The sequence below is a fragment of the Diceros bicornis genome, chromosome 4 (genome assembly GCF_020826845.1).
Source record: "Diceros bicornis minor isolate mBicDic1 chromosome 4, mDicBic1.mat.cur, whole genome shotgun sequence".
Taxonomy (NCBI): Eukaryota; Metazoa; Chordata; class Mammalia; order Perissodactyla; family Rhinocerotidae; genus Diceros; species Diceros bicornis.
The window spans coordinates 20490353-20507851 of NC_080743.1; the positions used below are offsets into that span (position 1 = coordinate 20490353).

Below are 17499 nucleotides of genomic sequence, written 5' to 3' on the forward strand. Positions count from 1 at the left end.
TTTAATGTCATTTTGTCACTTTTCACCTAGATTCTTTTCACTTTTGCTTAGATCATTTAATTGTTGCCTTTCCTCTTTCCTAATATGTTCATTTAAGTCTGTAAACATCTCTATAATAGCAAGTTTTTATTTGTAATATTTTTGTTATCACTCAGTTCAACAAATTTTTCTTACATCATTATTTCTTCTTTGATTCATGAGTTAAAACTGTATTTTTTATCCTCCCAAAATATGGATTTTCTGGTTATATTTTGTTATTGTTTTCTAGTTTAATGGCATGTGGTCAGAAAAAATACTCTGTATGATTTCAATCTTCTGAAATTTGTTGAAATATGTTTTATTATTCCGCTATATGATTGATCTTTGGAAAAAGTTCCTGGTGTGCTTGGTGTATTGTATTCTGAGGTTATTGGATTTACTTCTATATATGACAATTACATCTGTTAATCATATTGTTAAAAATATTCCATATCTTGGGGCCAGCCCAGCGGTGTAGAGGTTAAGTTCGCACGCTCTACTACGGCAGCCCAGGGTTCGCAGGTTCGGATACTGGTGTGGACCTATGCACCGCTTATCAAGCCACACAGTGGTGGTGTCCCATAAGTAGAGGAAGATGGGCATGGATGTTAGCCCAGAGCCAATCTTCCTCAGCAAAACAGAGGAGGATTGGCAACAGATGTTACATCAGGGCTAATCTTCCTCAAAAGAAAAAAATATTCCATATCTTTAATTTTTTTTTGTGATATATATATTAAAATCTCCCACTATAGTTGTAGATTCGTCTATTTTTCCTTGTAATTCTGTCAACTTTTGCTTTGTAAAACATCTGGAACATTATTGCTTGTAGGAATCTAGGGTGTTTACCAAGGCACCCATCTTTGGCAGGCCCAAGCTCCTACTTTTTCCCTTAGGCCCATGAGTCTGTCAAAAGCACTACTCAGTACTAACAAGCACTCACTATCAAGTACTTGGTTAACTCTCTAATGTCTTCAAGCAAATGTTTCTAGTTGTCATCAGAGAGAGGATTTGTCCAAATACCTAGCGCTTTATTACCAAAAGCAGAAGTTCTAACTCAGTGGTTTTCAAAAATATTTTTTTAGCCATGGAACCCCTTGTGAAATGAACTTATATGGAAGCTCAGCACATGAAAGAAACACGGAGATGCTGAGGCTGAAAAGTATTGAGAGATCTCGGAGCTTCCCAAGTAACCTAGCTACAATAAAATAATGAGCTAGTCCCAAGCACTCTAGTACCCTGGAGATATAGAGATAGAGATAGATAGAGGTAGAGATAGATAGAGATATTTGACCATCTGGATTTATATATCAGTTCTATTTACTTAATTCTTGAGTCTACTTCTGAGAAATGGCTTTTCACTTCATGTGCCTATTAAGTTATTATTTTTCTGAGACTGTAAGGTTGAAGGCCACTCTCTTCCATGTAATAAGTGCCATATACACTTCAAAGCCTCTGAAGAAATAACCTGCAGATCTTTGGTCAAGATAAACATGGTACATAAACCTGACTTATGTTACCTCTATACTCTTAATTTTACAGCTAAATTAGCCAAATATATATCTCCTCATAAAGTATTTAGGTATACCTCATACATGAATTATATTAGGAATATTTATATTTATTTATAATGTAGATTTACTTATAAACTTGTATTTACATTTTATTAGATATACTTCACAAATGAAAGTTATCGATCTATTAATAAATATCAACTTAAGTGACTTCTACATAGAAAGTGAAATGCTGTAGGTTTCTAATCTACAAGGCAAAGAAGATATGGCCATTTTTTTCACGTTTTTAAATTAATATGACATGGACTTGGGTTTTAATAGCTAGATATTAGGAGGACACGTTTATTTCTCTTTCCTCCTTGTGTTTCCAAGTAGAAGAACTTCCACCAACGTAAACTTTCTGGCCTCTTACCAGAAGGGAGTTATCTGATTCACAGCTTTAAAAGAAGGAACCAGGCACGCTTGGCTCAGCTCCTTTCTCTTTTTGGATCAGCTTATCTGCAGAAAGGATGCATTCTTATTTGCTCTCCTGCCAAGAGCAATGGAACTAGACCTTATGGGGCAGTGATAGTGGAAGGTTCGGGTTGATTCATCTCTGCCTTTGACTGGATGGGTAACTTTAATTCTGGAACTCAATATTAGAAAAGTCCTTTGGCTCACATCTACACCATGTCCCTCAATGTCACTTTTCTCAGTGATGAAGCTACATTTTGATGATCAGATGTTTGACTCCTACCCTTCTCTCTCAAATGATTCTGAACTTGGGCAGGAGTGAAGGGTGTGTTCACTGACCCTCTTCTCCCACAATGCTTACAATCAGCACACTGGGGTCATGCTGACATTTATCAAAAGTGCAGAACTCAAGATTCCAGAGTCAGGAATATCTCTTCTGACTACCAGATGGGAAAGAAAATAAGAAGGTCTGAAGCAACTGTGAAGTACAACTTCTTCTTCCAGAGTAACCAGACTCACTCTGTTTGGCCCACCCACAAAAGTTACAAGATCCCTCCACAGAAAATGGGTTAGGAAATCTGTAACTACAAGAGTGATATTAAAGAGTTTGAAACCATCCTTCCTAGACTGGAATTCAAGGTTTTCCTGATCATGCTCCCAAAGTATCACTCCTTAAAGAGAGGCCTCTTCATTTGTATGTTGTAATGTGTCAGAGACGCCATCATTCTTTTGAATCATATGGAAATATTAATGAAAGTAATCTAAGTTTTATTTCAATAATTTGTTTCAGTCAAACCATCAGAACTGTAGAAGCTTTGGTATTTACATATTTTAAATATTAATGGCTAACTTTACCTCTAGCATTGTTGTGATCAGTCAGCTTCTGTTTCCGGGAGGAGAGCTGAAATAGGTCAAAGGTACTGCAACAGTATAATGACCCAACACAAGACAACAAAGATTAAAAAAACATCTCTCAATATTTCTTGTGAAAAATATTCTAAGCCATTCTGCTGTTGCAGGTCAGTTTTTTAGAAAGTTAGCTTTATTATATCCCTGTGATCTTTTTAATAAACAGATCAATTTCTGTATGTTTCAAAAAGAAAATTCAAGCTATGGTGGTTCCATTTTCCTCATTGTCTATTCAACTGTTAGTTGAATCCTATCATCTTATGACTACCACTTAGTTTTTCAGTCATGGTTTACCCTCTTCTCTCCTGAGTAGTCCTACAACTTACACATACTAAAAATAAAGTCACATATTCACCTTTAAGTAAAATGGGAACTACAGTTGTCTTGAGAAGTGCTAAAATGTACTTCTTGTTTACTCTGTGTATTTTTACAACTTAAAAACAATATTATTTTCATGTTTTGGAAAACCACCTAATTTAACTGGACACTATTTATAAAAATTCAATGTTTAAATGGAACTTAACAAAATTCACCTCCCACAGATTTGTTTGGTGACCAAGGGAGTAGTGGAGACATATCGAACAATAAAAATTAAACTGAAGGCATCCCCTCAACTATATTAGGCTGAAGGATAAATGCTGAAATATCTCTATTAGGGAAAAAAGTTAAATTTATTACCATTTTTGGATGCTCTTACTTGGCTTTTGAAAGCAAAAGTATATAAGCCAAAAAATCTCATTTCCGTGTAGGTTATTTCTGTCACCTTCAGATTTGTGACTGCTGTCCTGGTTCAGTCCTTTAAAGGTAAAGATTGTGCAAATTAAAAGTATTTTGTAGACAACAGCATGGATGAATTTTCAGTCTTTAGCTTTGTCTCTAGCCATATAAACAAAAAGAGACTTTCAATTTCAAACTGCATTGTGGCTTTACTTTACGTAAAACTCACAGGGTCTAGGGAATGTAAACAAGTACCTGGAATTACCCCAATCGGTACCAATGCCGGAGAGTGATCCTCTTGTGTCAGCTGCGTATTTGTAAACCACTAGCAGGCACTGTTTACAGAGCTCGACCAGGCGCTGGCAACACTGGAGCTGCAAAGGAGTCACCACCTCTGGGCTTTTACTGAAAATACTCTCCCACGAGGATCTGTTGGCATGGAAACAGACATGACCTCATGTGGCTGTTGAAAATGGCAATCAGCTATATCACTTACCTAGCAACAAACCGATAAGGAGAAGTAGAAATGGCCTCATACGTTTGAAGTGACTACAGATGGTTGAAAGGTATAAAATAAATACAAATTTGGAAATAAATCTTTACATTAAAAAAACACAACAAAGAATTCATATTCTATTTGTCTTTAAAGACTTTCCTGCTGCCAACTGTTGGTAGCTAACAGGATGGTTTCCCAACACCTCCTACAAAATTGAATTACTCTATATTAAACTATTTGTAAAATACTGAGCTAATTTCTCAAAAGTGAAGTATTCTGGGAATTTTGGTTTTCTAGGAGGCTATATTTACCTTTACATTAATAATGACCCCACCAAAGAATGAAAAAGTTGCTGCAACTTAATTTGTGACCTCTCTCCACTAGGAGAATTTAGGTTAATCCCTTGATTATGATCACCCCTTTCAAACCACTCTCAGATGTACTTATGTCCACGACATTCCAAGAGCACAGGCTCTCTACTCTAGAAGTAATGTAATCTCAACAAGTGCTGTCCTACTGCAGTCCCAAAGGTGATGTCCTTCCCCCTCTAGCGCACCCAGCTTATTCAAAAGCAAGCAGTAGTGCGCACTTTCTTGGTAAACTTCAACTAGGTGTGTGTGTGTGTCTGTGTGTGTGTGTATGCAAATATATGTATTTACAATTGCTAAGTTTACTATCATGGCCCAAATCAGGAAACACCTCACCACCCCACCACCACTACCAGCAGGAGCAAGTGAGAGAGAGAGAAGGAGCAAGTGAGAGAGAGAGAGAGCGACAGAGAGAGACAGAGAGGGATTTATTTCCTTAGTGTAAATGAAACTCTTTTCAAACCGCAAGGGGAAAGCTCGGTTTGAGACTTGGTAATGGCTCAGGTCTCATTTTACATAAACCAATTCGCTTAACCCTCAGAGAGAGAAAAGAGCAGATTTCAAAAAGAAAAAAATAGTAAGGAAAATATTTTGCTGAAGAAATGTACTTCCCAATGGGAAATTCAAAGACTCCATTTTCAATCTTCTGTGGATATTTGATATCTTTGGAATTTTAAAAAATGCTTTAGACACTCAGAAAGGTATTTTTTAGCAGAAAGGCTACTGTTTATTTTTTCAGGGGGAACATGGTCCCAAAAAGACAGCATGTCATCGTTGAATGACAGGTTTTCTTAAGGGGAATAAGATTCAAATGAGTAGATTGAAAGGAATAAATTTTCTTCCATGTTCTGAGATGTTCAGGACTAAATATAATACTGTTTTTATTATTTAAAAAGGAGTAAAAGTTATGTTCACTCAAGAAACAGGAATATGCTAGTTAAATTAACTTTAAAAATAAATTTTAATTTATTACTAAATATAAGAAAAACTACATATGATAGATATGTGTTTATATATATCTATATGTGTGTGTATATATAACCATTTTACCTAATTTGATCAAGAAAAACATGAGAGAACATCAACTAATTAGAGAATATATTTATAATTAATACATCTTAATCTAGCAGGCCCTATATGTCTGGGCCCAGAGTAATAAAAATTTCATATAAATGTAAATATACACAGAAAACATCCTGTGTTCTGACTGTCTGCCTTGTTCTTTTCTTTTCTCTCCACTGGGACTTTGAGTATTTCAGAGAAGTCCACCCCCATCACCACCCTCCCCTCTCAATTTGGATATATTTATATTTTGATCCTTTGGAGTCATTTGATTAAATCCACTATCAGGTCACTCACATCATGGTAATTTTTCTTTTCCTGACTTAGAGTGTAGAAGTAAGAAAAACAAATAAAATGGAAGAAAGATAAAAGAGCTTCTTCTGTAACACTCTAATTTGATGTAACATTCTGAATAATATGTGAGTTATAATATGAGCAGCTTTGGCTTCTGATTCTCTCATTCTTCCTTAAATACTTAATCAAGGTCCTTTACCTATTTTAGGTGTGTACGTTCACCACCACTGGTCAAAGACTACCTTCTACTCTATTAATCCATATTTAAGTGTCAGCACACAAGAACCCCTCATAAAGAAAAAAGAAAATGAAGAGGACTTGCTTCGTGTGGTACTAGGCTAATGGCACCCCCTCTGCACAAAGAAAACCTATTCTTCAAACTGAGTGTATTAGAACTGTGTCCCCACCTCCTACCTACCACCTGGCATAGCTGAGTAAATGTGAAATGATGCTATAACACTATAGTATCTCAATTTTTAATACTAACACAAAATTTTTTAAGAAGGTGAAAAGATGTAGAAATAATTTGGAAATATCATTGCCTTTATTGAAGAACCCAGGGTCTTATCTGCCTGCTTTCTGAATCTAAATTCCAAGGAAATGGGAGGACTGAAATCCATGACTTCAAAAAGAAAAATTAAATGGTTAAAAAGTTCTTTCTGGCACTCCCTAATTCTCAGAGAAATATGAAAGGAACTGACTTTGAATGACGTTTTTTAGTAATATAACAATAAGATATAGAATAGTGAATACCTCTGGCAATAAAGAAGAGTTATTAATGAAATCCAGAGGATTGAAAAGCCTCATATAATCCAGTAATCCAATAATTTTCACCTCCTTTCTCATTAAAATATTTAATAAAGCAGTTATCTAAAAAGTGAAACTGATTCATTTCGTTCTCTTTCTCTGGTAGAAGTCCTAATGGATGGCTGAGTGGCCCAAAGTTATGTAGCAGAAAGGAGAAAAGAAAGTAAAAAAAAATCTGGACTATACTAACTGGATAATCACCAACAGAAAAATTAATGACCTGAAAAGTACTAACAACAACACATCTGATTGAAAGTGACATGAGGACAGTAAGATTCACACCAGTTTAAGCAGTTTATATGTTATGCACACATTTTCAAGTAGGCATATAATTTAGCCGAGAAGCAGACTGCTGCCTTAGAATATTCCTTACAATTTCTTCTTGCCCTAAGATTCTAAAAGAAAAGCTTTCCCATGAGAAATTCCACAGGAACATGCTTTTGGCTAAAGGGTTCAAACCAGATTCTCTTCTTTGGGGTTTATAATATGAGGATTTTGAGAGGAGAGAGGGTTTTCCAAACAACAAGTTCCCTCTCCCATACTACCCCCTGCCCTCTCCTCTTTGCTTTAGGCAAAGTCCTATTTTGCCTCTTCCTGCAAGTCTCAGCTGAAACGTTACTTCCCTTGGCCACCTTTCCTGAGCTCTCAGGCCTGAATGTGAGTCCCATAGCACCTAGACTTCCCCTATCCCAGTGAAACATGGTAGATAATTTCATTCATGAAACTTTCCAAGAGCTATTCTCCCGGAGAAAACACATTCAGATTGCAGAGCATCATAACACTCCCAGGAGGCTGCATGTCATAGAAACGGTCACTGAACATGGGCTTCAGCAGGCAGGAAGAGCTAGAGAGAGAGATGAAGGTGTTTTCTATTTGATGCATCAGTAAAACCCCTGGGCCAATTCTAGGGAAACCTACCACAAAGGTCTACAACATTCTTTTTTGTGTGTGTGTGAGGAAGATCAGCCCTGAGCTAACATCCGATGCCAATCCTCCTCTTTTTGCTGAGGAAGACTGGCCCTGGGCTAACATCTGTGCCCATCTTCCTCTACTTTATATGGGACGCCGCCACAGCATGGCTTGACAAGCGGTGCGTGGGTGCGCGTCCTGGATCTGAACCTGCGAACCCTCGGGCTGCCGAAGCGGAGCACGCGCCCTTAACCACTACGTGACTAGGCCGGCCCCTACAATATTCTTTAATGTTTCTGGATATGGACAGGGAATGGTATATTTATTTTGTTTTATTATTGGGGTGTTGACAGGCAGAGGCAGAATCAAGGGGGCCCAGAGTTATTTGGATTATATTTTTCCAAGATTTTACATCTAACTGTGAAAGACAGCTGTACCTTTTATTAAAATCATTCCTTTAGAACTGAGCTAAGAGTAGATTTTTACCTTGACTATTAGGCTGTTAGGCCAAAGGTTAAAGGAGTCTACATTGACTAGACATAATTCAAAGGATAAATAGAACTATTCTGGGTCCAAACTGAGAATCAAACACAAACAACCCTATGTGACTTCATTAAATTGAGGACACCTAAGAAACTCATTTGTAAAGCTGCAAAATAAAATCTGGAGTTAGGCTCATCTCTACAATCCACCGAGTTCTTAAAGAAATGGCTGGAGAATGGAGGTCATATTGGACTCAAAGCCACTCCTGCTCCACCTGCCCAAGAGCAAAGCGCTGGAGATTCGGCTAAAGCTACGGGCCCTGCAATAAAGCAAGCTTGGCAACCCCTGGCAATGCTGTTTTGAGGGGAGTCAGTAAAGCACAGAGTTAAGAGCTTGGGCTCTTGACTCAGACAACCTGGGTTTAAATCCAGGCTCACCTAGTTACTATGAGAACTTGGGCAAGTTATATAGTCTCTTCATGCTTCAATTTCCTCATCTATACAATAACAATAATAATAATAGTTTACTCAAAATATTGTAGTGGTGATTATAAGAATATTTAATATGTAAAGCAGTGTCAGGCACTTAGAAAGCCTTAAATAAATGTTATTTACTCTCATTATCATTATTAGTAGTAATAGATACCACCAGAGAAATCTGGGGGGAGTACTATGCCAGAAACCAAAGAAAAGGATTCTGAATCCAAGTTAGAGTGTATTACCAAAATAGTTCAGGGAAGAGGAGCCCTAGAGGCAAAGAAGAACCACTTCATGGGCATCTTTAGGGTCTGGCATTGGACATTATCTCATGGACTCAAAGGCACCAGCACCAATTTCAGTAGCAGACTATCTCACTGCCTTCCATGGTGGAGAATAGCTAGATTTCATATACAGCATTCCAACCAATGGATCAACAAACGGAAAAAAACATTTCAGTTATGAGTTCAGATGGAGAGAACTTCTATAGAGAGCTATCAACTAAGGGGCCATGGAGTACAGTTCAAATGTGTCACTTAAGTCTGTAGAAATAACTTATAGCCAAGATTAATCTCAGATTTCATCACAACGCAGAGCACCTTATGAATTCTCCCTGTTGGTGAATGGCAGCTGAGGAAAATTATGGTGGTGAGAATAAGTCTGCAAGTGGTATGAAGGATTGAGTACTAGATGACAGAATACTTAAATGGAGGACATTCATAGATCATTTCTGACTAGAATAGTCTGTTAAGGTTTTACAAAAAAGGGGTATAGTTGGGTCTTTACAGAGGATTTAAATAATGCAGAGGGGATCGGAGGGATGGAGTTGTAGAAGGCAGCCCAATCAGCTATTCAATGACATCAACAGCTCAGAGGAAGAGAAGGACAAATTTTTAAGATACTTGAAAAATAATCAGTTTGTTTTTCTGTAGCAGAGTTCAAGAGAGTAATGAGAGAGAAAACTGGAGAAATAAGAAAGAACCAGCATATTAGAGAGTCTTGTATCTCTAGACAAGAAGTCTAGACTTTAATGAGAAACAAGGGAAATCACTACAGGTTTCAGGAAAAGACCAGGACAGTAGGATGGATAAGGGAAACAAAATATTGGAGGCAAAAATGCTTAGAAATCTATTAATTTCACCTAGACTTTCTACCAAAAAGGATCCTCTTATCTGAAATCCTATAAAACTTTATCTGTATCTCTTTTATAATCATTACTTTTGTATATATGTTATTTTGTCTACTGGGAGACAGCAGAGCAGAGCTTACTGGTTAAGAGCATGAACTCTGGGGCCAGGCTCCCTGTGTTCAAATCTCAGTTGCACTAGGTTCTTAGTACCTATCTGTGCCTCAGTTTCTCTGTCTGTAAAATGGAGATAATCATAAAATCTACTTCAAAGTGATGTTAAGAGGATTGAATCACTTAACACACGTAAAGTGCTTAGAACAATGCCAGGCACATAGTAAGTAGTATAGTGTTAGCTATCATCATTTTTAAGTTTCTTGAGGGTAGGATCTGCGTCAGATTCAACTTTGTATCTCCAAAAGTATTTAACACAGTAGTAAGTACTTGGTAATTGTTAAAAACAATGAAAAAGAATCTAGAGCAGCCTCAGTGGGAATGTGACAGAAAAACTAACAGGATCTAGCAAATGACTGAATAAAGACAGTGAAGGAGAAGGAAGATGCAGATGCCCCTGAGATATCAAACCTGTATGACTGGGAGAATAACAGTGGGATTAAGGGAAGTCCAGAAAGGAAGCCATTTCTGAATAAAAGGGAAGTATGGAATGTTTGGTTTTAGATCTCCTGAGGCTAAAATGACAAGGAGTCACCACCACTTTGGCAGGACTGAAATTCTAGAGAGAAGCAGGAGTATAACCATAATTTTGGAAGTCTGCTACATAGAGACAACAGCAAAGAACCTTAAGGATATTGATTTGTAATTGAGAGTTTTGATTAATTAACACTACCTTCTCCCCACTGAATTCAAATTAGCTGGGTGGTGTTGTGTTCATATTCATCATCTCATCTAAATCAGCTTAACTGCTATAAATAATAGTTGAGTACTAAAAATTACATGCAGTAAAAAAATCCATATTTTAAGTGATCATTAAAGACATTCAATCTTTTTATTGGGCTACCTCTATAGCCAAATAGTAAAATACTAAAAACGACAATAATAAAAGATAGCTTAGAACTTACCCTGAATCACAGAAACAGTTCCACAGTCCTTGGCCATGACTCCAGAGTAAGCGATTAAAAACCCGGTTGAAAATCCGATATAAATTAACTTCCTCAACATCAGGTACCTTCCAGATGTGTGGAAGAATTGTACGAATACTTGTTTTCACTATGTCCAAGACCTAGTGGAAAAAACAAGGTATTTCAAAATCTAGGTGTCTATGTGTGCATCTAAAACTCAAAGACAAATATACATAATTTAAAGATTAATACACACACGTTCACTCACTAACTGAACGACACACAATAAAAAGTCCCAAACAGAACCATGCGTTTATGAAATTTTTGTATACGAACAAGTGGCAAGTCAGACCACTGGAGTAAGAAGAGATTAAAATTAAAATTAAATTGGAATTAAATTAAATCAATAAATGGAGATTTTAAAATAGTAATCTTTATGAAAAAAATCAATGAAGTTGAATCCTCACTTCACTCAATTAACAAAAATCAACTCTAGAGGGATTAAGGTCTTAAGTTAAAAAAATAAACCATTAAATATCTTAGTGGAAAGTATTGGTTAATATCTTTTAGACGTTGGGTTAGCTAAAGATTACTTAAGTCACAAAAAAGTATGGACCATAAAAGATGCATAAACTCTATTATATTAAAATTAAGAACTCCTGGCCATCAAAAGATACCTTAAAGAAAATAAAAGATCAAGTTACAAACTGGAAAATATATTCAAAACATATATATCCAACAAAAGATTAGTATCAGGAATATACAACGAATGCCTAACAAACTGTTAATATAAACACCAAGAACTTATTAGAAAAAAAAGGACAAAAATATATGAATAGGAATCTCACAAAAGAGGAAATAATATGCCCAAAAAACACAAAGAATAAAAATTTCATGTCCATTTAACTAACAAAAATTAAAAGTCTGGCAATACTAAGTGCTGGAGAAATATGGATCTGTAGAGTCTCTTAGACATTGTTGGTGGGAGTATAAACTGGTGCAGTTGCTCTGGAAAATAGCTTGGCATTATCTCCTAAAGTTAAAAATTCATATACCCTATGACCCAGCAATTTTATTCCTAAGAGAAAATCTCTCATAGGTTAAAAACAAGAAGCATGTACAAGAATGTTCAAACAGCTGTTCTCAATTGTCAACACCTGGAAACAACCTAACTCTCCAACAACGAGACAGCGAATAAATAAACAGTGGTGTATATTCATTCCCTTGGACTACTAAACATATAGTAGTCAAAATGAATGAAATACAAGACACACAACAACACAGAGCATCTTAGTAATATAATGGCAAGTTAAAAAAATACATACCAGAGATTACTTACATTATGAAACTCTTTTAATAGAAGTAAAAACAACTAAATTTTAAAAATACTATGGGGGGGGGGCGGCCCCATGGCTTAGCAGTTAAGCGTGTGCTCCGCTACTGGTGGCCCAGGTTCGGATCCCAGGAGCACACCAACGCACCACTTCTCTGGCCATGCTGAGGCAGCTTCCCACATACAGCATTTAAGAAAGATGTGCAACTATGACATGCAGCTATCTACTGGGGTTTTGGGGAGAAAAAAGGGGGAAAAAAAAAAGAGGAGGATTGGCAATAGATGTTAGCTCAGGGCCAGTCTTCCTCAGTGAAAAAAAAAGAGGAGGATTGGCATGGATGTTAGCTCAGGGCTAATCTTCCTCAAAAAAAAAAAAATACTATGGGGAATACACACAGATATAATAAGAATATATAAAGAAAGAAAGAAAGGGATTGGTGAACACGAATCCAAGAAAATGGCTGCCTGAGACGTGCGGAACCAGGGGGATAGAGCGGAGTCATTTGATTAGATAATAGGTTATTCCCAAGATCCGAGCTTTTGTTTTGGTGTTGGGATCACAAATGGTATAATAACCTTAAAAACACTAACTAAATAAAAGCAGGCCATACATGGACCAATAAGGAGAGAGTATCTTGAAACAAGGACTAGGATTAATCTAATTCTGGACAACCGAAATCCTAGAGGTTCTAAAAAATTCGTAAACCCTCAAAAGCTACTTAGTCTAATTCACATCTATTTAATACTTATGCCATGCAGGTATTTCCGATGAAACTCTTTTTAAAAAAAAAAAAGTAAATACCAGCAAATACAGTTATTATAATTTCAAAGTAGATTTTCACTTTTTATTTTATTTATCTAATTAAAGGAACTATCTAAAAACATGAGAGTGACAGATGAAAAAAAGAAAGAGACTTTCAAACTTAAAAGCTGAGTGAAACGATTTCTCTCAATGGGCACAAACGTATGGAGAACTGGAAGCAGACCAAAGAATTTAATTTGTTTCTCTTTACAACAGCCATATTTAAAGAAGTGATATTAGATATCTCTGATCAAGGCAAATTTAGAATGAACATCTGTTTAAAAATTAATTTAGTAAAAATTTTCAAAATAACACTTTATTTATAGAAGAATATCAACTAGAGCTTCTCACAATGAATTGTGTGAGCAGCATCGTTCCCTCCCTTCCTCTTCTGGCTTCCTTCACTGGGAAGTGGGCCAGTACTGCAAACCCTGCAGCAGGTCAGGGTGTGTCAGTGGAAGGGGAGGAACATGAAGAGAGATAATGGAATCTGTAATAAAGTAGCTTGTGAAAAAAATCGTCCGGGAAAAGCTCGTCATTACAGATAATGAATGCTTAATTACAGAAGGATTTTAAAAAACTGTAATATGAATTATTCACAATAATACTGATATAATAAGCATATCAGGCATTAATTCATACTTTTTATTTTTACAATTTTCATTTAAGCTATTAGTTTAACTCTTTATATTTTTTAATGTAGAAAGCAATACTCAGGACTGACGTAATATAAAAATCAACACTAGCAGTAAATGATAAATCTAAATCACTTCTCTTCTCAATTTTCCTTTCTACTTTCTATGTTTTAGTGAGTAATAACAGGCTAAAAGTCATAATGTGGAAGAATAAAAAAAGGAGCCAAGATAACCCATAAATTGGTCTCAAGAATAAACATGAGTTCTATATAATAAATGAAATTCGAAAGTATTAACCATACTGGGAATTTTAACATTACCTTAATTTCATATTCTATTATTAAATAATTATTCAACTTTCAAGTGATAAAGCATTTGAGATTACAAGTTATTCATTTATTTCTTTTTGAATACATTTCATAGTAAAACGCATATGATGCATAAGAACGAAAGGGAAGGGCAACTAACATGTATTGGTTGCCTGCTTTATGCCAAGCACTGTACTAGGTATATTACTAAGAGGAGACTCTCTTGGCCACTGCTCTGGATACATTTTATTCTTGAGGGAATTTTAAGAGCATGATAGTCCAATATCCTAGCCGACACATGACTAAAAGCAGCAACTTCAGGCAGCAGCCAGGGAGTTAGGGGTGGGGAATGTTCTGCTCCACTCCTAATGTTTCCTCCAACATGGAGATGGCGAAATCTGCAGGCCTCTTGTGCCCCACCAAGCATCTCTGCCTGAGGAGTGATTCCCAGAGACTGGCATGGTCTGAGTAACCCAAGAACTTGCTTCTTCTTTTTCAGAGTATCCCACTGGGAACATCCATACTCCTTTGCTTCTCTTTGACTTCAATTTTAAAGGCTCCTCCCCAAGGAGGCAGGATCTGGTCCAGGGAGAGGAGTGGGTTAGGGAGACCCGTTATATGGAGGGCATAGGGGCATGCAAACCAAGGGAGCAGAAATCCAAATCTCTCATCTCTCCTCTGAGCCTTCACATAAGCTCTTTCCTCTGCTGGAACAGTCTTCCCTATCCGTCCACCTGATGAACTTCTATGTCTTACCTCAAACATCACTTCTTCAGAAAGACCTTTATCGGCCACTAAACTATCGTATGATCCCTTAATGCCCAGTTCTTCCCCTATTAATAATTATCTGACTTTAATTTCTTGTTTAATTAATGGAGACTGTTAATCTACATAAAGGGAGGAATTATGCCCATCTTGGTAATAAACTTACCATGTCCCCAAGGCTTAAGACAGGTCTAGAACTTAGTCAGTGTTTGCCTTAGTAAAATTGTTCCTTGCAAGAAAGTGAAACCTATGCAGAAAAGGTAAAAACCAGAGCTCATACTTATTAGGCTTATTATAGACCAAGTGCTGTTCTAAGCACTTTCACATATAGTAATTCAGTTATCCTCAAAACAAAAACATGAAGTAGATACAGTTGGTCCATAGCCCCCTTCCAAAAGTCTTGAGGCTGGATTCCATAATCATACACACTACTATTTCTGCAGGAAAATATGTGAATATTCAAACCAAGAGATAGACAAAAATAACACACAACCTCCTGTCAGTTCACTGTCATCAAATGAGTTCAGGTTTTGCTGCCTACTGGTCATGAAAAATTTTTTGGTTTTGAACACATTTTGTATCTCATTTTATGGATGAGAAAACTCAAGCATAGAGCAGATAAGTAACTTATGCGAGATTACACAGCTAGTTAATGGACAATTGTGTAGCCAGACCTATGCTCTTAACCGCTACCCAGCACTGCCTCACAATTAATTTGATCTGTCCAGGTGACAACAGCAAAACCCTAGAAGAGAATGGAATTGTCTCTTCTTAGATTCAGATTCACCTCTAGTCAAGTAATACTTGGGAAGATAGGTGGGGTCGCTGTGTACAAACAAGGCAGCCCAGGCACCTCTTCCCTCAGGGCCATCAAGTCCATGAAGGACTAGTTTACTTAAAAGGCTATACAGATGGGGAGACAATGACTGCACCTTTAGCAAAACATCCACTGAATAATTTTAGAAAGACAGAGAGCAAGCAGGCAACAAATCAGACTGGATATTTTGGGTTTCTAGGTGCTTTGGGGTTAGAAGAAAATGGACAGAAGATGAATAATTTGTGAAACACAAAAATAAATGGTCAGCAAGGTGCCCTTTGTGTTCATCTGTGGACTCAAATGAGGCTAACTTATAGAATATACGTATCCATTTCCTGACATTGTGACTTTTAAAGCATCCCGATCCAACATTAAGCTCGCCAAGGGGAAAAATAAATGGGAGATTTGGTCAATGAAAACATTAATAAAATGGAAAGATTTATCTTTTCCATATGAAATATAGCACATTTGAAGGCATAAAGCACACAGACAAATTCATATTTTGCAAGAACATACAGATGTTGAATGACAAACTGCTCCATATGGCTGAACAGTTGGTCCTAAATTAAAATAATGGCATGAGGTGAGGGAGGTTTAGAAATAACATTAAAATCACTACATGCTGTAACTAATGATGCATGCAGCAGCCATGGCTATCGGGTAAAGGCATCTTTGCTGATGCAAAATGAACAGCTCTGTATAGCATCTACGTCAGCCCAAATGAAAAAGAGATGGAAAATAATATCATCAAAATGCATGCAGAAGCAACTAGAGTAGGTATTAAAAAGAAATTGCTGTTTAGAAAAGAAACACTTGATAAACAAGAATCTCTTAGAATCCTACAATAAATGCAAATATAGTACAACTTTAATATCACTACTTATTTCTCTTCATTCTCCAATCTTAGTTTATGCCCACATATCACATAAGAGAATAAGCTTTTCAGCCAATTTGGCATTCTTCACAGCCCACCAGCACTGCAATATTTTCATACTTCATATGTATTCCTTACAAACTATATAAAGCAACTGCTCTCTTGGCAGAAAGCTAAATTATGCAAGTGCGGAGTTACCGCAACATGACATTAAATAAGATCAGCTGTCTCCATTTTCACCTGGTGAGGATTCTTTTCAGTATTTAATTCCCAAACCCTTGACCTTTAAATTTTACACCCATTAAGGAAAACAGGAAATAAGGCAAGTGGAAGAGTTTGTGTGTGTGGCATTCTCATCTTAGAGTTTTACAACATTCTAATGAGCAACCAGCAAATGCTTTGATCCTGGAACAGAAAAAGTGAGACATATTTCAACAATGGTCTCTAAATGGAATTAAGAGGTTTAAATGAAAGTCTTGTGCATTCTACACCTTGAATAGTGCTTGGGATGTGGTAGTCCCTCAATTAATATTGTTGAATGCGTGTTTGAATGAGCAAATAACTAAATGAATGAATAAACAACTCGCAAAATCGCCAATAGTACCTAGCATAGTTCTTGTACAAAATTGGCAACCAATAAATGTTTGTCAAATTAACTCGCATCACACACAGCCTTTGTGGCAGCCATGGAGACATGCCATTTGAATCAACCAGTTTCCAAGAGTGCAGTTAGCTGAGAGCCTCCCCAGTCAGGATCTGCTGCAATATTCAAGCCAAGCTCACGCTCTCCCTAGACTGCTCCCAGCCAAGGACTGAGCATGGTTGGATACGAAAGAGGGGCTTTATCTGCTCAGTGTGACCCCTCTAACAGCAATCTTTGTTCTGGGTTCCCCACCAGGGGGACAGGGCCTTCTCAGAACTTCACTCAAGTCTGAGGTTCCTCCTCCCCAATCCTCCTGCCTTCCATTCATACGTGTCAGACCTATATTGCAGTCTGAAGGCTCTTCCTGCCTACTTGAACTCTCTGTCCCCTTTATCTTTCTTGGGTATTTTCTCTTATAAACCTCTTTCACTTCTAATTCTGTTTTATTCCTGCTTCCCAGAGGACTGAACTGACACAGCCTTCTAATAATTATTGACTATCATCACAGCCAAAAAAGGGATAGATCTGATTAATCCACATCTAAATGTAAATTTGTTAGGTCCTAATTCTACATTCCACAGCTGACCCATATTTCTAGGGGTTTCTTTTTGTTT

General features: G+C 36.9%; 1 protein-coding gene across 4 annotated transcripts in view; it reads right to left on the minus strand.

The window, feature by feature from the left end:
- TTLL7 (tubulin tyrosine ligase like 7) overlaps nucleotides 1-17499 on the minus strand; it is a 136737-nt gene that overhangs the window by 12383 nt on the left and 106855 nt on the right. For all 4 annotated transcript variants that reach the window (XM_058538388.1, XM_058538387.1, XM_058538385.1 and 1 more), the window contains 2 exons: nucleotides 10709-10869; nucleotides 3864-4037 (listed from right to left, as the gene is read on the minus strand). In XM_058538388.1, the coding sequence (XP_058394371.1) occupies nucleotides 3864-4037; nucleotides 10709-10869 (335 nt within the window). The remainder of the gene's footprint in view (nucleotides 1-3863; nucleotides 4038-10708; nucleotides 10870-17499) is intronic.